The sequence below is a fragment of the Clinocottus analis genome, unplaced genomic scaffold, assembly GCF_023055335.1.
Source record: "Clinocottus analis isolate CAN_PGR_092001 unplaced genomic scaffold, fCliAna1.0.p SCAF_6, whole genome shotgun sequence".
NCBI classification, from domain to species: domain Eukaryota; kingdom Metazoa; phylum Chordata; class Actinopteri; order Perciformes; family Cottidae; genus Clinocottus; species Clinocottus analis.
In genome coordinates this window covers 10,859,281-10,880,213 of record NW_027176218.1, presented here as the reverse complement: position 1 = coordinate 10,880,213, position 20,933 = coordinate 10,859,281, and the positions used below count along the sequence as shown (strand labels likewise).

Below are 20,933 nucleotides of genomic sequence, written 5' to 3'. Positions count from 1 at the left end.
TTATGTGGTTGACTGTTGGTATATCTGCATGTGTCATGGCTTTTCCCGGTTTCTCCGGCGGCTTGAACATGTAGTTTGAAACTGTTGTGGGACCATTGTTGCAAGCAATCCCATTTTTCTTTCAATCCCCGTTATAATAATGGAATCTGTGTCGCACATTTTACTCTGGGTTAATGACATATTCGGTCAAAATAAGATTTAAGTCAAATGCTATAGCTTTGACTTCTTCCTATCTCATCACTTAAGTGACAAATGTTATGATAAGATTGACATCACTGTGTATTTTAAAATGTGAATTAAAACATGGCGCAGGTACATTTCTTGACATTTTTATACGTCAAAGAATTGAGTTTCATAAAGCATGAACAGTCAAACATGAGAGGTGTGAAATCCAAAGCAACAATGTCAGTGTCACTGCTAGATTCATCTTGTGACAAACATGAGATGATCACGATGTGAAAGAGGTGTCTCATTTGTAAGGAAGCACATTTGATGTGGAATTAAGGGACAGACCTTTGAAACTTAATTTAAAAAATGCCACAATGCTCTCGCACATCAAATAAATGTCTTGCAAGCACTGTGAAACATGTTCAAGTGCTGTTGTCACATGTATGGACAGAAAAGACACAGGTAGGGCATCAACCTATCGTATTGTAATTAACTTAAAATTATCAAAACTATGCATATTCTTCTCTTTTTTTTTATTTCTGAGCTTTAGGAAGCATTGTGAAACTAAATTTGCACCAGTATTAGCTATTGTTTGCACTTCAAACACTATTTTAAGTCAGCGTATTGAAGCTTCTGTTAGTGTGAACCTATCTACTCGGTTTCCTCGAAACACATCCTGCTTTATCTCCGGAGAATGAGCCCAGTGACCAAATTACCCCAACAGATTGTAAACTGTGCCGCTTGGATTGAACTGTGAGCTTAATCTGAGCCTACATCTTCAATTGGGTGAAAAAGAGATGAGACAGCTTAACTTTGGCTCACTCTCTCAGTATAAAACAACTAACATGTGTGTGATATTCCAAACAATTATTTGAAAGTAAAATCAATGTCAAATATATCTCAGTGTAATATTTTAGCTGACTCTATATATCTAGCGATGGATAACTACCACCATGCCATGATCGATCCCTCAAAATGAAATAAATCCTGTTCATATTGGCTAAAATAGTGGTTTAAACAAATGGAAGCACATTTTCCCACTGGAAAACAGACATATGAGCAAATAAGTCATAGTTGGGAAAAGTAATATGTTAGTGGGGGAATTAGTAATATGAAAAAAAGAGGAATGAATTGAACACTTTTTTTCCTAAGTGCCATTAACAAACTTCTATGTTACTTTATTCCTTGAGAATTGTTGGATGAGTTCACATTTAGCATTTTTAAATTGGTGAAAAAATCCCTCTAAGAAGTGGTAGACACACACAATCAGTGACGATAGTCACATGAAGACTTCACTATTAAAGGGTCAAAAAACATGAGCAACCAATGTTCTCAAATATTATGACGCTACGAGAAAGAATATTTCGTCAGTTATTAATAAAGCCTTTTATCTTAATTTGCAGCCTGAGCTGGTGGGTCATGCCAACTTCTGAATACTGAAATCTGTTTTCCTTTTCATATACCAACAGTGATGAAACGGAAAAGAGCGTATGCCTGTCACCACAGAAATGAGTGAGTCGTCGTCGTCTTTTCACTCAGTGAAGCTTGTGTCATTGGCCCGATCGCTGTCCGGGCTTGGGCTGGATGCTGCCAACGGAGGTCCCATCACCCCTCCTGACAATGACGAGCCCCCTCTTCCGGTACGTCTCCTCACGTCCTGAAGCTTTAACATCCTGCTCCATGTGTCGGCTCAGGTTTCCCCTCCCTGAGCCGACACATGGAGCATTGTCCTGCTCTAACATGACTCCCTCATTTCTCTTCTTGTAACAGTCATTCCTGACCTCATTAATTACCTGTGTGTGCTTTTTGCGCAATTGTGTAGGAGTCTGGCATCGACCTAGGCCCTGGGCTTTTTTTTGATGACGGGAAGAGAAAAGTGGACTACATCCTTTGCTACAAATACAAAAAAAGGCGGGGGTCCAAGGCACGCCTTTCCATTACATCCAATGGGAGTATACCATTTCCGATATCGAGCCGATGGGAAACGGAAGCAGAGTCTGGGGAGGCAGGTGCACCACCAGGAGATGTGGAGGAGTCAAAGCTGTCTGAGCAGGAAAAGGCTCTAATGAGGGAGGAGTTTGAGGCGGGTTTACTGGATGCTGGGCTACAGCTACAGCGTGATAAAGAGGTGTGTATCTGCTTTCACCATGATTACTTTTTCATCTGCTGTACACTCCTATAGACATTTATGGGCCAGATTGTAGTGTATTATAACAGAGAGTGATCCACCACTCGGAGGTGTGTGTGCTGACACATGAATGCACATTAGGGGAGATTGGTACATTTTAATTGAATTGGAAGAAGGGGCACAGTCACTGTACACCGTAGATTGTATCAGTATGTGTGTCTGTGTGTGGTAAAATATGATTAGGCTAACGTTTTGAGGAAAGAACAGTGAAGGAAACATGTTCATATTTAGCGTTGCTGATATGTATAGACTCAGTTGTGTTATTTTGTGTGGCCTAAAACATGAGAGTTTTCCTTATAAAAGTGCAGTTTATTTTTGTATTGTCTCACTTTGCAACCAAACTGTGAAAATAATTATATTATATTGTATAATAAGTATTTTTCTTTAACTTTATCAGTTTGATCATTTCTGATCAGATTTAGAGTAGTTTGACACTATTGCAGAATTATATTTTAATGCTACCACCACATTAGACATTAGAGGTGTAGCAGGAGTTGTTTTAACCTGTGTAGTTGTATCTGGTCATTACAGCAATTGTTACAGCAATTTCAATGGGAAGCTTAATAATTAATAATTCAGTCCAGAAGAAGCTCGGTAATAAGTTAGTCACCTGTTCACATGATCAAAACTGGCTACATTATGGTGGCTTTCAGGTACCTATCCCAAAATTATCTGCCCTCATTTTCTATATTCTGGAGGTTTGGGAGGTGCTGGGCTTTGAATAATAGAATTTCATACCGAGCATCCTAACTAGAACATAAAGTAGCATACTTACAGGTTTAGGAAGTGATGAAGTCAGACAACAAATCTGTCCATATAGGCCTGTAATTGAAATAAAATTTGACATGCACAGTTGTTGATGTTAAAATATAATTTTAATCTGTGTGTTATTGTGTGTGTTTATTTGCAGAGGGCAAATGGCCTGGGGTTCATTCGGCTGCATATCCCATGGCCAATACTGAGCCGAGAAGCCGAGCTTCAGAAGATCAAAGTTGCTGTGAAAAAGGTGAGCAGCCATTTAGACACAATGGTCTTTAATATTCTATAATATACAATACATGTTTTTATATTTGCATAATAATTTGGATGCACATGACAATCCTATATAAAGACTGGACTAAAGTTGCATGTCAGAAAGCTGTGACATGACATGACAAGAATAGTAACAGATATGTGTAGTGTAGTAAATACAACATAGTGTGGCAGAGTACTTAATCCATGCATGTTTTCATCGAGCAGAAGTGTGAATTGCGGAAACGGATGGGCATTGCTGGAATGTGGGATTCCATAATGGGCAAAGTCAACATACCGTTTCAACCAGACGTCCCCAACTTTGACATTCACAGAGATTCACAGACACGCGTCCACTTCAAAACCCTCAAACACCCTTTCATCAGAGACAAGCTCCACCTGTGAGTACCTGGACTGTCATGCTCACGTGGACACATGCATACATACACACATGCACACATGTAGTAGAGTGGTATCAAAAAACTAACCCACTTCAGGAGTTGCCCTTGGATGCGGTCAGTGATGTAGATAACACCCTGATATCTAAATCACCTGCAGGCTGTGTGCTTTCATCATAACAAGGTGGAGCTTTCACGTAAATTGAATTTTTGCTGTAATAGTTGTGCCTTTCTTAAGTTGACCAAAGTATTTGATTTAACTAACACACAAACAAAAAACACTTTCATGGTCAAATGTAAAAGAGCTAACAGTGAGCCCACTACGATCCACACATTTGGTGAACAGGTCTATTGCTAATATTGAACGGTTATTGTCCTTTCTTGCAGGTACGACATCAAGTCAACAGAAACTTTATTTGATAATGCAACACGCAGCAGAATAGTGAGTCCAGAAACAAATATATGTGTATTATATATTAAGAGGAATATACTGTGTATGTATTTAGACTTTGCTTTATTTGTGTTTAGGTCGCTGAGATTATTTCACGTACTACCTGCAGACAAACTTGCCAAACCACTGGTAAGGACTAACATGTCAATCAGTTTTCATGCTGCCTGTTTATGCTTTCACTCACAAAACTGAACGTCTCTATGACACTGTCGCTCTTCCTCTTTGTGTCATAAGGCATCAACTCATTATTGGCTCGGGGTGTCTACGACTCTGCCTTCCCTCTGCATGATGTGAGTATAACAAAAGAAGCACTTCCACTGGACAATGTGAACATATGTGTGTGCTACAACTTACATGAAGGACTACATAGAGGACTTTGTTGTGTCATGCAGGATGGACGTTTATACAAATAGGGGAAAAATGGAGGATATGAACAATCTTAATAGAAAAATACTGTTCCCAATCCTGATCTGAAAGGCAGTGCTTCTCTATGTAAAGATTCTATATATTCTTTCTTTAGGGGTCGTTCACAAGAAGAGGACGGAAAGATCAGCGAAATGACAGACAGGTGAGATGAGTGGCCTCAAATGGGTCTTTGACAAAGTGTTTTCAAACTACCCCGCTACTATTATGAGTGGAGTCATTGGATGTGAGGCCAGCCACTCTTCTTGAGGCAGTAACAGATCTGTGTCCTAATTTAACCATGACAACTTATGATCTTGCTAAATAGGGCCAACATCAGTCGACAAACATTGTCTCTTCAGTATGTTGTGTCTTTGGATTTAAATCAGTGACATCACTGTTGAGCTTCAGACTTGTCAGACCTCCCACACAAACACTTTAGACATGAAAACAGAGCAATCTGAACGTGACACTGTAGTTTGAGCTGGATTAATGTTTCTTGAGAAGTATAATCTGTCGAAGTGAAGGGAGACTTTGTCATCAGACCTAATTAAATGTAATTGTAGATCTGGTGAAAATTGATATCAGCCAAAAAATAAATAATTGATTATTAACTGTCATTAACTGTTTTTCTCTCATGTCAATGTGCTCGGATTTCCTTCAGCTCCTTCATGAAGAATGGGCTAACTATGGAGTCATGCATAAATACCAGCCTGTGGACCTGATCAGGTACTAAGAAAAATATACTGGATACGTTTATTGATGAATGAGTAGGGCTAAACAATGATTAAGTTTGTCCTGATTTTAGGTCAATAATGTTATGAACACTGCAGAAATGATGTTTGCATTTTTTGTCTGTGATTTTTTTTTTGTATTACGTGTTTATTCTTTGTATTTTGTACTCGTTTATTTCAATGAATGCTGTCAACTTCAATCAAATGATTGTCTCTATAGCCGTGAAGATATTGTTCATAATTAGACCGTAAGCCCTGTCATTAGAGGGGCAAAAGTATAAATATGTAAACCTTCAGACCCAGGAAGTTAGTTGATATGGTTTTATTTCATCAGGAAGTACTTTGGAGAGCAGATTGGGTTGTATTTTGCCTGGCTGGGTGTTTACACTCAGCTCCTCATCCCTCCCTCTGTCCTGGGCATCATTGTCTTCCTGTACGGCATATTCACTGTGGATACCAATGTGCCAAGGTAAGCAGATAAAACACTCTTCATGCTTGTGTATGCATATGCAAAAGTACATTATATTGTCAGTATGCATGTGTTTATATTATTTTCTTTGTGTTGTTCAGCCAGGAGGCATGTGATGACAACCTGAACATCACCATGTGTCCACTGTGTGATGGAGTATGTGACTACTGGCGTCTGAGTACGGTGTGCTCACTGGCCCGAGCCTCATACCTCTTTGACAATGGAGCCACTGTCTTCTTCGCCATTTTCATGTCTCTGTGGGGTAACTAAACATCCTACATACACATGCCTGATCATTACGCCAAGTTTATTTGAGCAGAACGCTCCTAGACACTGACAGGAGGAGTGACAGCGAGAGTATGATTGGACACTATGAGAATCACTTGTTCTCATCACTGTATTTATAGGTAGAAATCAACATCATGCAGCTACCTTGTATGTTAATATCAACTTCGAGGTGGCTCATGTCTGTATGTTTCTGCAATGTTGTGTGTGTTTTTTATGCTTTTCTGAATGTGTTGATATTCTTTCTGTGTATCGTCTTGTAGCTGCCTGTTTCCTTGAGCACTGGAAAAGGCGACAGATGTGTCTGAAACATATGTGGGACCTGACGAGCTTGGAGGATGAGGAGGTAACAAAATAGATTCAAGAATACTGTCCAGAGACACAAACACACACAGATTAATTTAGACAAGGCACAGTCCAGCCTTCACCTGCTTTGTCATTATAAGTAGGACTCTTTCTGTTTGTTAAAGTTCAAGTCAGTCAGAGTGAGAGTGTTAACCTCTTGGTCCAGGTCAATCATGACAACAGTTGTGTTTTGCCTTGCATATTATTATTTGTGTCAGAACAGTGCCCGCCCCCTGACACACACATACACATATACACATGGCCACCAATGCATTAACCCTTTACCTGTAGTAATAGGATTGGTCTGTTCTTAAAGCAGTGCCCTTGATGATGACACAGCAGGGTCACAACATGAACTCTCTCTCTCTCTCTCTCTCTCTCTCTCTCTCTTTGTCTGTCTGCTGCTGCTTGAAGGAGCGAGTCCAGGTGAGGAAGTTTCTTAAAGTACCTACAATCTGGTTTAAGAAGCGGTGTTATAATATAATTTATAAAAATATATTGGCTATTGTTTGTATCTTTATAAACAGTTGAAAATCAGATAACACAAATCCATAATCCCCAAAAATATAGAAGGAAGTTTTCTACTGAAGAAATTGTAATCAACGACGCTTTTGTGTGTGTTTGGAAAAAAAATAGAATCAAAATCCGTCACTTAACACATATTGTTAAGTCACAGAAAACGCTTGAAGCTATCTTGAACCTAAAACTGCAAATATGATAGAACAGCCATACTCCATCTCTGAATATAGCTGTGTTGAGTGAGTTTGTAGCTTTAGATTGATTTGGCACAGTACAATGTGTAGCTTTAACTGGTGACTGCACGGAGCCACCATACTGTGAAGTTGTGATATTAAGGATTTGTTTCTTACCAGATGTGTTCCCTTATTTTAGCATGTGCATGTTTTTAAACTTGTACATGTGTGCTACAGGAGGAGCTGAGGCCTGAATATGAAGAAGTCCTACAGGAGAAGAAAGCTAAGATAAAAGCAAAGTCTAAGAAGAAGGTATTGTGTCTGAGTGTGTTTGTGTGGTTCAGATACAATTGTATGACTTGTGACACAGAAATGGTTGAAATTGACAGGTTTTGACTGACAGCTGTTTCTCCCTCGGTTGCAGTTGACTCAAGCTGAGGATTGTGTGGATAAAGAAACAGACCAGATGCTGTCCTCACAGGTATCGCTGCACTGCTTTGATAGGACATCACTAGGGCTGTTATTCTGAAGTGATTTACACTTGCTTTATAGCGAATAATATCATAGAGCTCACTTATTCTGTTATTTAACACACAGTGGAGGTAAACAACTTCATCTATACATCAAATATTACAGACTGTGTAAGTTTTTTAGACATAGAAAAATGTATTGCATACTACCTCTGTCTGTATGAGTTTATTTTGGTGCACAAAAATGAAACCCCTTCACCTGCAGTAGATGGTTGAGTCCAAAGCTGCTTACCTTCCTGAGATTAGCCCAGATTACTGATGGAAGAGAGGAAAGGGAGGAGGGAGAGGAACAAGGGGAGGGGATTGCTGTCCTTTCCGATGGCAAACATGCAACTGCCAGACAGAAAATATAACGTAATAATGTGCAGAACACGTGCTCATTAAGTGATACACTTGTGCGTGTGTGTGTGTGTGTGTGTGTGTGTGGGTGTGTGTGTGTGTGTGTGTGTGTGTGTGTGTGTGTGTGTGTGTGCGTGCGTGTGTGTGTGTGTATGTGTGTGTGTGCTCATATAATACGCATATTTTTCTCGACAGGGAGAACCAGAGTCCCTGGACATTGAGGATCACCTGTCAGGTTATCTCATCAATGTGTCCACCTTACTACTCCTGGTAAAGCATTCAAACTCTTTTAATGTCTGTTTAATGTCACTCTAAATTCTGTAATTGTTTATGAACATGCCAAGCATTGAACAGAAATGTACAACTAGAATTCATGTTTTTATTGTAAGAAATAATTCCAGACAATATTAAAGAAAATATAAAATTGGAAAAAATTAACTGAGAGATAAAACCTTTCTTCCAATAAAATAGAGACAAACAAGAAAATAAAACAATATTTATATTATAAACTAATGACTAAAAACATAAAATCATCATAAAGACTTATTATTAAAAAAAGCAAAAAAAAAATCATCACCACGAGAGTCATCTAACTTGTTATTATCTTGTGCGTGTTCAGATCTTCGTAACCTTCTCAGCTGTGTTTGGGGTGGCAGTTTATCGCATCTGCATGTTAAGCGTTTGGTCCATGAACCCCGATCCTGAAGCCAAGGCCAGCGTGAGGATGACCGTCACCACTACCGGCATCATCCTGAACATGCTGGTCGTTTTGGTGCTGGAGGAGGTCTATGGAGCGATCGCTGTGTGGCTGACTGAACTGGGTATAGTCTTTAATGATAAGGACTCACATTGTTAGACAACTTGTGTTCCACTGGAGACAGAATGTGGCAACATGTTGGTAGAGCATGAAAGGCCATGTTACTGATTTAGGAAGCAAAGTATAACATACTATTATGAGCTGGTCTGCTTCTCATGATGTGTTTACGTTTGTTGTCTTTCTTTCCTGACAGAACTTCCAAAGACAAAGGAAGAGTTTGAAGAGAAGCTGATCTTTAAATCTTTCTTCCTCAAGTCAATGAACGCCTTTGCACCTATTTTCTATGTGGCCTTCTTCAAGGGCAGGTGTGTGTCTCTTTTAAAGTCTCACTTCCCTCCAGTGTCTTTCTTTACTTCTTATCATGTGACTTAGTCCTCTCTTCTTTCAGGTTTGGTGGGCGGCCTGGCGATTATGTTTACGTCTTTGGAGACTACCGCATGGAGGAGGTATGCTCAGTTACACACAATAGTGGTTATATATGCAGGAATGTACACCCATGACTGGAGTACATGTGTGTTGTTCTCCACAGTGCGCTCCACCAGGCTGCCTCATCGAGTTGTGCATCCAGCTCAGCATGATTATGCTCGGAAAGCAGCTCATCCAAAACAATGTGTTTGAGGTTCTCATACCGTATGTATCCATATACTGTATATATATTGTTTACTTCTGCAAACACAGACTTTTCACAAAACATTTACCACATTGCCAGTCTTTGCTCTGACTCCATCCTTTGTTTCTTTTTTGTTTGTTTGCAGCAAGCTGAAAAAGATGTACAGAACAATACAGGAAGAAAAAGGAAAGAAAAGAACAGCAGAAAAAGAGGAGAATGATGGTGAAGAAAAGAGACCAAAGCAACAATTTGACAAAGATTTTGCTCTTGAACCCTTTGAAGGCGTGACCCCGGAGTACATGGAGATGAGTGAGTCTGTTTTATGCGATGTCTACACTACTACGTTTTTATTTTAAAACACATATATTTTGCTACGTTTACAGTGAGTGTCCACACTGCGCCGGAGTTTTAGAGCACCAAAAATTGAGGAAGGATAAGTTTGAAAACTCTGGAGGTACGTCCTCCTGTGGACGGGCGTAAATGGATTAGTTTAGAAATGATGACGAAGACAGCCACGTTTGCTACTTGATTGGCAGTCACGACGTGTCCTTCTATGATCACGTGACCCTTTACCGGAAGAAAACAAATAGACAGATCTACCAGTGGTTTAACAGTTTACTGTTAGTGTGGATGTAGCCAGCCTCTTTTATTCACTAAGTCCCCCACTAGTGCAAACACATTATATCATTATTAAAGTTTGTGTGTGTCTATATATTTACAGTAATCCAGTATGGGTTCGTGTCTCTGTTCGTCGCCTCCTTCCCGTTGGCGCCAGCGTTTGCTTTGCTCAACAACGTCATTGAGATTCGCCTCGATGCTGCAAAATTTGTGACTGAGATCCGGCGGCCTGATGCTGTGAGGTGTAAAGACATAGGTACAGATAACATATGAGAGTGTGTCCACTCTGTCAGTCTCTGTGTGAATGTGAATCAAGCTCTCCTGGAACTTTTAATCACTTTTTTTTCCTTTCCTCCACCCTGTTCCTTCGTGTTTGTCTCTTTGTCTCCATGTCCGTCTGTCAATTTTACACAAATACACACACACACACACACACACTTCCCTTTCCCTCTCTGTCTCTTTTCATGCACATGCTTTGTCCAGGGATTTGGTACAACATTCTCTGTGGAATCAGCAAGTTTTCTGTCATTACCAATGTAAGTGTGTGAGCGATTGAGTATATATATACTCTACCCGTAACCTTTGACCTCTGGCAGTGTCCTTCTAAAGTGCACATCAATTTACATATCCTTCTCTGTGAGTTTGATGTTACAGATGAAAAGTGTTTTCTGTTGCCAAAGCTTTGAGACCTGGGGAAACAATATTTTATTCAGTTTTCAATCATGTTTTTTTTTATCTTTTTATTTTCATTCCAACACAGTTACTTTTTAAACTGCCAGTGTATCCTCACCATGTGCGTTTGTGTAAACAAGCTGAATTATGTTTACATTCTTTTCTTTCCGTTTCTTACCAAAACACTTTGTGTGTATTGTTGAGATCTAACAAACACCTTGAATGCATTTCCCCCCTCGTAGAACCTTTCCATAGAAGTTTTTGGAACAATTTGCTTGAATGATTTACATTCATGGTTTCTAACTGGCAGTGTTCTTCTATTTCGCCTTTGTTGGTGCGACACTACTTTACACATTATCTGAGCCACCTCTCTATCACTGGAGTAGCAGAAAACCAATGGCAGCAATTTGTATCAGATCACATAAGGGGAGACCATCTGTGAAGGGGAGGGGGAAATACACCTTTATCACAGCAGAAACGTTAGACTTGTCTGAACTAGAGGAATGGCACAGGTGTATTTAATAACATTAATGATGGCGTCAATCCACTTAGGAGAGCTCCTGTCATGGCGCAGGCTGGCTCACTGGAACAGCTTACTGTCAATTTCACATTAACAGTCAATTTCCCCTGCACTTTTGAAACTATTGAGATGCCCCTCCCACTGTCCGCATTTACACGTAGCCGGGTATTTACGGAAACGAATGTTTCTGCCCCTCCGTTTTCAAAAATAACGTCGTACACACACAATCGTTTTCCAAAAAGTTTCTGTTTACATGAACCCGCATAAATACGCCACGGAGCGCCGTGATCAGTAAGCAAACTGTAAACAGAGGACACTCATATATGACGTGATGCATCATAGATCTCCGCTTTGGCCGGAGTTTTTAGAAATGATCGTTTTCCGTAATAAAATCTCCGTTTTCGTGTAAATGAAAGGCCAAACCGCATGCATATATATATATATATATATATATATATATATATATATATATATATATATATATATATATATATATATATGCGTTTTCCCCTCGTGTAAACGGGGCCTAGCAGGCGGCTGGCTTGAGAGGGTCGTCAGCTTGATTAAACCCACCTGGGCCTTTCAGGCTATGAAAGCTGCAGGTGCTCATTATCTCGCCACATTGCTGCCGAAGACATCGTTGTTTGGATTTGTGCCTTAAACACCCCCACAGCGCACACAATCATGCTGACTTTCATTCCTGACTTTGCCAATCTGAACGCTTATTCATTTGAATTAACTGTAGTTTTATAAACTATGTTTGATTTGATTCTGAGGACTCAGTTTTTTATCACATTCCCTGAGGCTGTTAACATAACAAAATGTCTGCTTACGTCCAGTGTCCTCGCCTGGACCAAGTCTATATTTACACTCAAACCTCTATTTAGATTTCATCTACACATCTGCTCAGATTCGTGACTGCATTTTGTACAGGTAGTTCTCGCTCCAGTAGGTTTCTCCAGGACCACATTTCCCCACAATGACAAACACACAAACTTACAAGATGAAACAAATACCAGCGTTGTAGGTCACGGCTGGTGAAAACATTACTCTATATCACTACACATTTTTCAAATATGTCACAGGGTACCTTTAGGTCTATGTCTGAGTCTGCCTTAATAATTGTGTGTACAATGTCAGTTTTTTGGTTAGAGAGAGTAGTACAAAAGTAATACATATATATTTACGAAACATTAATTTGTATTGAGTTGTTGGAGGTAGATAATACTATTGATGTCATAATAGTAATATGAGTAAAGTTTTAATCTATATAGTGGAATATAGCTGACGACGTGTCAATGTGCCAGCAGTAACTAACTGGTACACAATCATGTTTTATAATACAGTGTTGTTATTTCCTCTCCTTGTTTGTCTTCCCAGGCGTTTGTCATCTCCTTCACGTCAGAGTTTGTTCCGCGCATGGTTTACCAGTACATGTACAGTGTAAATGGCACCATGAACGGATACACAGAGCACTCACTGTCCTACTTTAATGTCAGCAACTTCCCACTTGGCAGTGCGCCCACCACCACCCTCATCACCGGAGTCTCTTTGTGCAGGTCAGAGTGACTCATTTAACCCTCACCCACCTGGATTCCCCTTTAAATCCTTAATCCCAGCAATTTAACGCTTACTTACTGAATCCTAAACTTAACTGGAGTTATCTGAAACTGTAAAATGTGGTGTTTATGCAGGAACTTTACTGAGGCAAATCTCTCTAAGAATTATTAGATGTGTATCTTGTTGTGTTTATTCATGTTAGTCTAGATTCCTCCTTGCAAATACTCTGTTTCTGTTTTTCAGGTATAAGGACTACAGAGACCCACCTTGGGACCCAGATGCCTACACCTTCTCTAAACAGTACTGGTCGGTCCTGGCTGCAAAATTAGCCTTCGTCATATTCTTCCAGGTATGGATATACTATTTACAATTGTGCTTATGCTAATGTCTGTCTAAGGTCAGAGATCTCATAGTGAAACATTTATTTTCCTCTTCAGAACTTCGCCATGTTCCTCAGCATGTTGGTGGCCTGGATGATACCAGACGTACCGCGATCTCTACGGGAACAGCTGAAGAAAGAGAACATGATGCTAATGGAGTTTCTGTTGAATCAAGACCAAGATCAAGAAGCACGTGCCAAATCCCACCCCTCAAAACGTTCCATCCCCTGCTTTAGCGCCAACATAGAGATTGTGGTGGAGGAACCCCCGGAAGAAATAGAGGAGCAACGAGTGGCTGAGGAAAGGGTGGAGATCAATATGGATGAACCGAGGAGGACCAGTTACAGTGATCCAGAGGTTGGGAAGTCATTTGAAGAAGTTGAAGAAAACGGACAAGAAAAGCCAGGAGGAGAGGGACAAGATGAGGGTGGAGAGGTGGAAGGGGGAGAAATTGAAAAAGATGAAAAAGGAAATAAAGAAGATGGAAAGGGAGATAATGGGCAAGAAGGAGGAGAAGAAAAAGAGGAAGTAGATCAAAGAAAAGAAGAAGAGGAAGTAGATCGAAGAAAAGAAGAAGAAGAGGAAGTAGATCAAAGAAAAGAAGAGGAAGTTGACGATAAAGCAGTTGAGAAGGAGGATTTTACTGTCGATCTGGACAAACTCATGAGCGAGCTGGGCCTGTTAGGTGAGAAGAGAAAAACTTATGTGTCTGTTGTCTACTTTTGTTGGTCTTGTTTGTGTCTAGAGATTCATTTTTCTTTTTTTCATTTCTTCTCACGTAGATGAAGAACTCTCATCGAGCCCAACGAGAGATACAGAGTTTCCCCGCTCAGAGTTCCAACAGGAATGCCAGAAAGACCAGGAGCCTCTGTCACACCCATCATCTACAAAAGGCTCATCTCATAGTCTGAAGGTCTCCGGGGCAGAAATGACATCGGACAGTGGGACTAGTCTCTTCTCACTAATTGCTCCTCCTCCCAGAGAGCAAGGCTCAAGGGGAAAGGCCCGCTGTTCCACCCTGCCTTCCCGCCACAAAGGGGCTGAGGCTTGCTACAGTCTGCCACGTCCAAGCCACTCTACCAGCCTCACGAGGTTCCAGCAGACGGCCACACTTATTCCCCTGGTTCCTCTGGGCTCTTCTTTGTCAGCCTCATCCATTCCGCTCCCTCCCCCACACACCCCTGTGTCACCATCATCTCTGCATCCCACAGAGTCCCCATCAGCCCAGCAGCCCACAACCCCCAGTGAACTATTCGCGCTGAAAGGCCCTCCGCCTCAACAGCCACGCTCCAGGGGCAAAGCCCGGTGCTCCACCCTGCCTCCCCGACAAAGAGTCCCTGGTCCAGAGGAGCTCTCCACTAAGCCTAGTCATTCCACCAGCTTTACAAAGCTGTAACCCCCTTTTCCCCAGTGAACTGAAAAGCAACACGCCAGTATGAGGAGAGCTGGAAGACAAGGGAAAGGGACACATTGTGGCAAAGGGAGGGGGAGGACTATCCAGATTAGCTTCTCCCGTCTGTGCCTGGACACCTCCGTCTGTCCTCCGTATTTGCATACATAATACCTGGGGTCTGACAAGAGACCATCCAGATCAAACTGAATGTCCTTTTGATCCTCTTAATGTTCATGGAGCTGTTTATACCACTCAGTGGTTTAGGGCTGACCCTGACAAGGAGACTACTTGACAATTTGGAGAAAGACTGTGAGGCTATTCCTATCATGCTCAAAAACTAAACCAATTGAACTTCAACCTCTTCTATTTCCATATTTTGTATTATTATTATTCTTTTTTTTTTTGATGGTTTGTTTTTACAGCTTAATAGCCACTGCTCCTCTGTTTATCATTCACACACATGCAGCAGTGCTGCCTTGTAGGTCAGAGAAATAAGGACTAGTAACAGCTAGTAACAACACTTATGCTTGTAGCTCTACTGTTTATTTTTAGATGTTTTTGATATATAAAAATGTGAAATTATAATAAAAAAGGACATATGATATCTGCTTTTCTCTCTGAAATCTCAATGTCAAAGATTGTCATGTTGCATTATGGACTTAATCACTTTGAATACTGACAGCAAAGGCAAACCTGGAAGTATGATATTTTTTTGCAGGAGAATTAAGCCATATTCAGGGAATATAAATGAGATTGCAAGCTGAATAAAGTTAATACGAGACTAACAGCAACACACTATTCATCACATCACAAGTAAATCCTAAATTGGAGACAATGACAGTCTATTGTGTTGTCTCTGTTGCCCCCCTCTGGTGTGTAGTGTGCTGCTCTGCATTTTGATATGTATGCTCAGTGGTGTGTCGCTTTACTTTTGTATCCCATTTTCAGTGTTCTCCTGCAAAATGCTGGAAAAAACAATCTGCGGTAATTGATCAAAAATATTTCCCCATAGAACCGGAGCAGGGAAAATAGTTCAATGTAATAGTTCATTGATATGTTTGTCCCAGGTAGCTATTTATACAGAGTGGTGTTCCACTCGCTCGCTCTTTGTGCGTAAACGTTTCCTTGTGTCCTCTCTCCATAACTTGCACTGGCTCCGCCTCCCCTGCTCCACCACTGAATGGGCCCTTTGTGGAGGCTTCCAAGCATTCCAAGGGAATTCTGGCAGGTGAGGGTATCCATCCCACACTTAAAAGACTGCTGCAGCTTAACATTTACAACCGCAAACACAAATAGGCTACAAGAGCAAGTTAGAGGTGTCCAGCGATGAGCTTACTCTACATGACTTTACTTGCTGCAACTTCAAGGGTGCGATCGCAAGAGCAGACAGAGTGGGAGTGAAAGAGACCATTGTTTCTATCCAGGTGAGCGACCACACGCATGCTCAAACAATCAAAATGCTCCCTGGAGCCTCACACCATGAGGTGTATTGTACAGAAGGAAAGCATTAGCTTGTGAGAAAATATTTGCCCTTTTTTATGTTTTGACGAATGGCTCCACTTTAGAGAGTGAACATAATCTATAATCTATACAGGGCTGCTATCTGATGTGGATTATATGAAGTGCAGTAACTATAAGTAACAGACTGGCTTCCCATAGCAGGTCTCTGTCAGTCTCATAGTGGGCAAACTCAATGAGAGTGTGTGTTTCAGTGTGTGTACATGGGCATGTGCACACTTTGATGGATGTATTCTGTTAACATGCTACAAAGGACATAATATTCAATTCCTCTGCACGTAAAAATATTTTACTTCAACTGCAGGCATTTGCTCCTTTTCTGATGCTGACTTATCAACTAACATGAACTTTCAAGGATACTAATATAAGTAACAGTGGATCCCAAGGTAGTTTTGTGACTGAATAACATGTTTTATCTACACTGTTATGGGCAGAGTCCAAAGAAAGGACTTTACTCATTTTCTAATCTTTCCTCCTTTGAATTGCTCCTCACCCTTCTTTATCTTCCTTGTGTCATGTTGATGCAAGGCTGGACCCAAAAGCAAACACAAGTAGCAGGAGTGATACACAATGATGTTTATTTTCAAGCCAGAAGGAAGGAGGAATCTTGCTGGCATCCTCTGTTGGTTGGGGGTTGGTTGGGGGAAGGCTGGGCAGTTCTTCCAGAGAGTTCCAGGGAGCTGAGAGGATGGGAACGCACAAGTTACGCACAAGAAAATACTGAAGTCCAAAGAGGCCGTGGCAACCATTCCGGGTGTGTGGACTGACGATCTGGCGACGAGTGGAGAGAGAACTGGGGTAATATACTGTGAGGCTGATGGGGGAAACGGGTTGCAGGTGTGTTGGTAAATTGGCAGCAGAAAGGGAAGGCCACGCCCAGACAGACACACCCACACAGGGCAAACTGGGAGCAACAGGAAAACAGAGGGAAAACAGGCAGGATAACAGAAGGGGAGAGGAGCACAGCAGGGACCATGACATCTTGCCCTTGGATGTATAGTGTCTTCATCTCCAATTTATTAACTCCCTTTGTTACTGCATGTCCTCAGAGGAAGTGTGTAACAGAGCAGAAGTGGCCATCGCTGAAAATTGGCACTGTGGATTCGAGATGAAAAAGTGATGCATTTTGGGTTGCGAATCCACGTGGACCAGTGTTTCAGCACCAGCTTGTGACCAGTTTTTTTTATTTTTTTTTACTGATTTGGCTGCTATGCAGTTAACAAGAATGCACACTATTTTGGCCGGTTGACTATGTGCTATATTTAATCCAGTCTTAAACGTTGGCAATCAAAACAAATGTTGTAGGTAAATGGAAAAAAATGTATGACAAAATTACTTTTTTTATTTTCAAAATATCGCATTTAGGTAACATGATTTTAAAACCTGAATATGAAACAATATTTGAATCATTGCTGTACAATTTATAGTACATATAGAGTGTACTCTTTGTTTTCCAGAAGCATGAGGCAGACAGTCAGTGAGTGGCTGTGGTGGGAGCGTCTGTGGCTGCCAGCAAACGTCTCCTGGTCTGATCTGGAGGACAGTGAAGGTCGCGTCTATGCTAAAGCCTCTCACCTTCGCGCTGCTCTGCCCTGCGCGCTCTGCCTTCTCCTCATCAGATACCTGTTTGAGAGGCGAGAATATGCAATCATCTTGTTTCAGAATACTGGAATTGTGTTTCACAAGTGCTGTGGAGGAATGCTGCATATGGAAATCTAAAGTCCAGACAATACAGGATGATATCGATGGCGGAAGAGCAAAACCTCCTATCTAAAAAACTTGGTTTCTTGCAGAATGCTATTTGTTAAAGATACTAAATACATAAAAGATAGGAGTTTTTTTCCCAACTTTTCCTGGATAATTTTTCAGATAGGAGGTTTTGCACTTTGGCCATTGATATACGGGCACACATTTACTGTAAAGTTGCTTGTGTGCAATTGCAGGTACCTGGCCACACCACTGGCTAATCTTTGGGAAATCAGGGACAGTATACGTTTGACAGCAGAGCCAAACCCCATCCTAGAAAACTACTTCTGCAGCCATACACGAGCTCCATCGCAGGTATATTAAAAAGTAATGCTAATCACCAGTCACACATACAGTTGCTGACATGATTTTGTGTGGTATTAACAACAATTCAATTGTTCTCTTGGTGAGGAAACAAACATCCTCAGAGAGTAAAGTTTGGAAGCGTAGAAAGAGGGTAACAAGTGGATTGTTTCTTGCGTGTCTCAGGTTGATGTGAGGTCTCTGTGTAAGAAAACCAGCTGGTCGGAAAGGAGAGTTGAAGTCTGGTTCAAGAGAAGGAGGAACCAGGAGCGCCCGGGGCTTCGCAAGAGGTTCAATGAGGCCAGGTTTGGATTTGACTTATAGTGCACAGACTTACGAACAAGTGTCTATGTTTAAAATGTGTAAAATGATTGTCCTTGTCTGTCAACAGTTGGAGATGTGTGTTTTATTTTTTTGCGTTTGTCTGCGGACTCCTAGCTCTCCATGATGTAAGTAGCCTTGGCTCATTTGTATGTTTTACCACTATTATATTACAGGATTTATCTCTGGTGACAGTACACTATTTACAATGCACAAATTGTTTCTTTTCGGCTTTTGGACAGTTCCCTTTCTCTTTATTTGGTTTTTCTGCCTCTAGTTGTGTGGATTACTCGAATTTCACCGTAATGATCAGTCTGTGAACCTCCTTGTCTCCTTATCTCATATCTCTTTGTGCTGGTTATTCCCTCACGCTGGCAGTTGACTTGGCAGACAAACATACATGAGAATGTTAGCTTGTTGGCTAACATATTCCCTGTTTCAAGGCTATCCACACCCCCTCACATGTATTTCCCTCTCTGTTTTTGTTGGTTGAAGAAACCTTGGCTTTATAATCTGAAAGAGGTTTGGGCAGGCTTCCCTAAACAGGTAAGTGTTGTTGCCATTGCTATCAGGGTGGCTTGTACAATATTACAGTATGCAACATCTAAGTGTGTGTGCTATGTGTACATGCAGTCCATGCTGCCATCTCAGTACTTTTATTACCTCTTGGAAATGGGCTTCTACCTGTCTCTGCTCCTCAGCCTCACATCTGATGTGAAACGAAAGGTGAGTATGTTGATAACAAAGTGAAGTGCTGCACTCAAACCAAATCATGTATTTCATTTTCATTTTCAAAGGATGCGTTACATTCTGAAAGTGTTTGTGTCATATGCACACTGCTGTATTTGTGTAGGACTTTAAAGAGCAGGTGATTCATCACATAGCCACACTGACTCTTCTAAGTTTCTCTTGGATTTCAAACTACATTCGTGTTGGAACCCTTGTGATGGCAGCTCATGACTCTGCTGACATCCTGCTAGAGGTCAGTGCTGGTTTTTACATCCGTGCAGAATGTGTACATCTTCAAAGAAAGCACAACAATTTGCTTCAAAGGGAATAAATGTGTTTCAGTAGCTGTGTCGGTAGTTTGATGCAGTGCCTAAAACCTGCACTCAAGATATAGATGAAACCGGACTCAGGTGTGATGACCCACCATGCTGCATGAACATTGGTTAGACTTTGAATAGCAGTAATTTTAAGGGGGTAACTCTGCCGCAGCGTACATTTCTTGACATGTTCTTTTTTTCATATTCATGCTAGCAGCTCCCTATCAGAGACTTACGGTCCAAATTTTGAAATGTCATCACTATTACTAGCTGGAAAAACAATACTACATGACTTTAATCAACATACTGCAGTTTTTGCCGAAATGTAACACTGTACATTTGTACACGTATTTATTGTATTATGTCAATCTCCTTATTAGCATATGAAAATAAATACCCCTCTTAAATGGAAACAATCACGTGACTCACTAGCAAATATGCCTGCGGCAACTTTATGACAGACTATTCCTTTAAAACAAAAAAGTGAACATGATTGTTTTCTCTGTTTTTATCTCACAGGGTGCAAAGGTATTCAACTATGCCAAGTGGCACCGGACTGCTAACGCCATTTTTGTGGTGTTTACGGTTCTCTTCATGCTGACAAGACTTGTCATTTTCCCATTCTGGTAAGTGTGGTAAATGAACGGATGCGTGATGATGATCTCGGAATAATGTGTTAAAAGCATGTTTGCGTATCTATTACAGGCTGATCCACTGTACATGGGTGTACCCACTGGAGGAGTTTGCTCCCTTCTTCGGCTACTATTTCTTCAATGGGATGTTGTTGGTTCTTCAGATACTCCACCTCTACTGGGCTGTTCTCATATCACGAATGGCTTACAAATGTATCTTCAGCAAGGTGTGTTTACATATGTCTCTATGTTTATATTAATTTATGTGAATAAAATTCATGAAGTATTTTCAACTTGTTTTCACTGGCTCATCTTCATCCTGTAGCTGGAAGGCGACGACAGGAGTGATGAAGAGGAGGATGACAGTGACTCACCAAAAGAAAAAACCCACAAACTGAGTCACACAAATGGCTCTGGAGCCAGAGGCAGGGCCAATGGCCACTGACACGCACAGACAGACAGAAACAGGAAAACGGACAGCAGGAGTGTTTGGTCCTCAACTCATTTAGTCTCTGTTGCATCTGTTTGAAGTATTTCATTCAGAAGTATATGTCATTTCCAAAGGAACAGTGATTGATTATACAAGCATGTTTTTGAAATTCACTGAATTCAGAACATTTACCAACTTATACTTATATTAAAATGAAGGAAGACTGCTTTCATACTTTTTTTTGTTGCATTTTTGTATATTGTTGAGGATAAGTATAATGATAATGACAAAAATGTCTGTGGTTTCAACCTCCTTGTAAGAAATAACCGTGATGATGAAACTCTCAAATGTATTT

The 20,933-nt window shown here is 40.8% G+C and overlaps 2 protein-coding genes across 2 annotated transcripts; both read left to right on the top strand.

Annotated features, from left to right (window-relative positions):
• The first annotated feature begins 1,658 nt into the window (after window positions 1-1,658).
• Window positions 1,659-14,585, top strand: ano2a (anoctamin 2a). Its single transcript, XM_068602744.1, has 28 exons — window positions 1,659-1,808; window positions 1,991-2,296; window positions 3,267-3,362; window positions 3,596-3,768; window positions 4,153-4,207; window positions 4,294-4,345; window positions 4,451-4,506; window positions 4,737-4,784; window positions 5,283-5,347; window positions 5,687-5,821; window positions 5,923-6,083; window positions 6,370-6,452; window positions 6,866-6,877; window positions 7,381-7,455; window positions 7,568-7,624; window positions 8,208-8,282; window positions 8,632-8,833; window positions 9,023-9,134; window positions 9,218-9,275; window positions 9,359-9,459; window positions 9,585-9,748; window positions 10,161-10,313; window positions 10,541-10,593; window positions 12,630-12,808; window positions 13,053-13,158; window positions 13,247-13,744; window positions 13,796-13,874; window positions 13,972-14,585. The coding sequence occupies exons 1-28, from the start codon at window positions 1,659-1,661 to the stop codon at window positions 14,583-14,585; spliced, it is 3,918 nt and encodes a 1,305-aa protein (XP_068458845.1).
• Window positions 14,586-17,561: 2,976 nt separating this feature from the next.
• On the top strand, window positions 17,562-20,593 carry cers3b (ceramide synthase 3b). The gene is made up of 10 exons (XM_068603234.1): window positions 17,562-17,734; window positions 18,044-18,161; window positions 18,336-18,454; window positions 18,541-18,598; window positions 18,966-19,016; window positions 19,104-19,196; window positions 19,324-19,452; window positions 20,036-20,142; window positions 20,222-20,375; window positions 20,474-20,593. Exons 1-10 carry the CDS (start codon window positions 17,562-17,564, stop codon window positions 20,591-20,593), a joined length of 1,122 nt encoding a protein of 373 aa, XP_068459335.1.
• The last annotated feature ends 340 nt before the right edge of the window (window positions 20,594-20,933 follow it).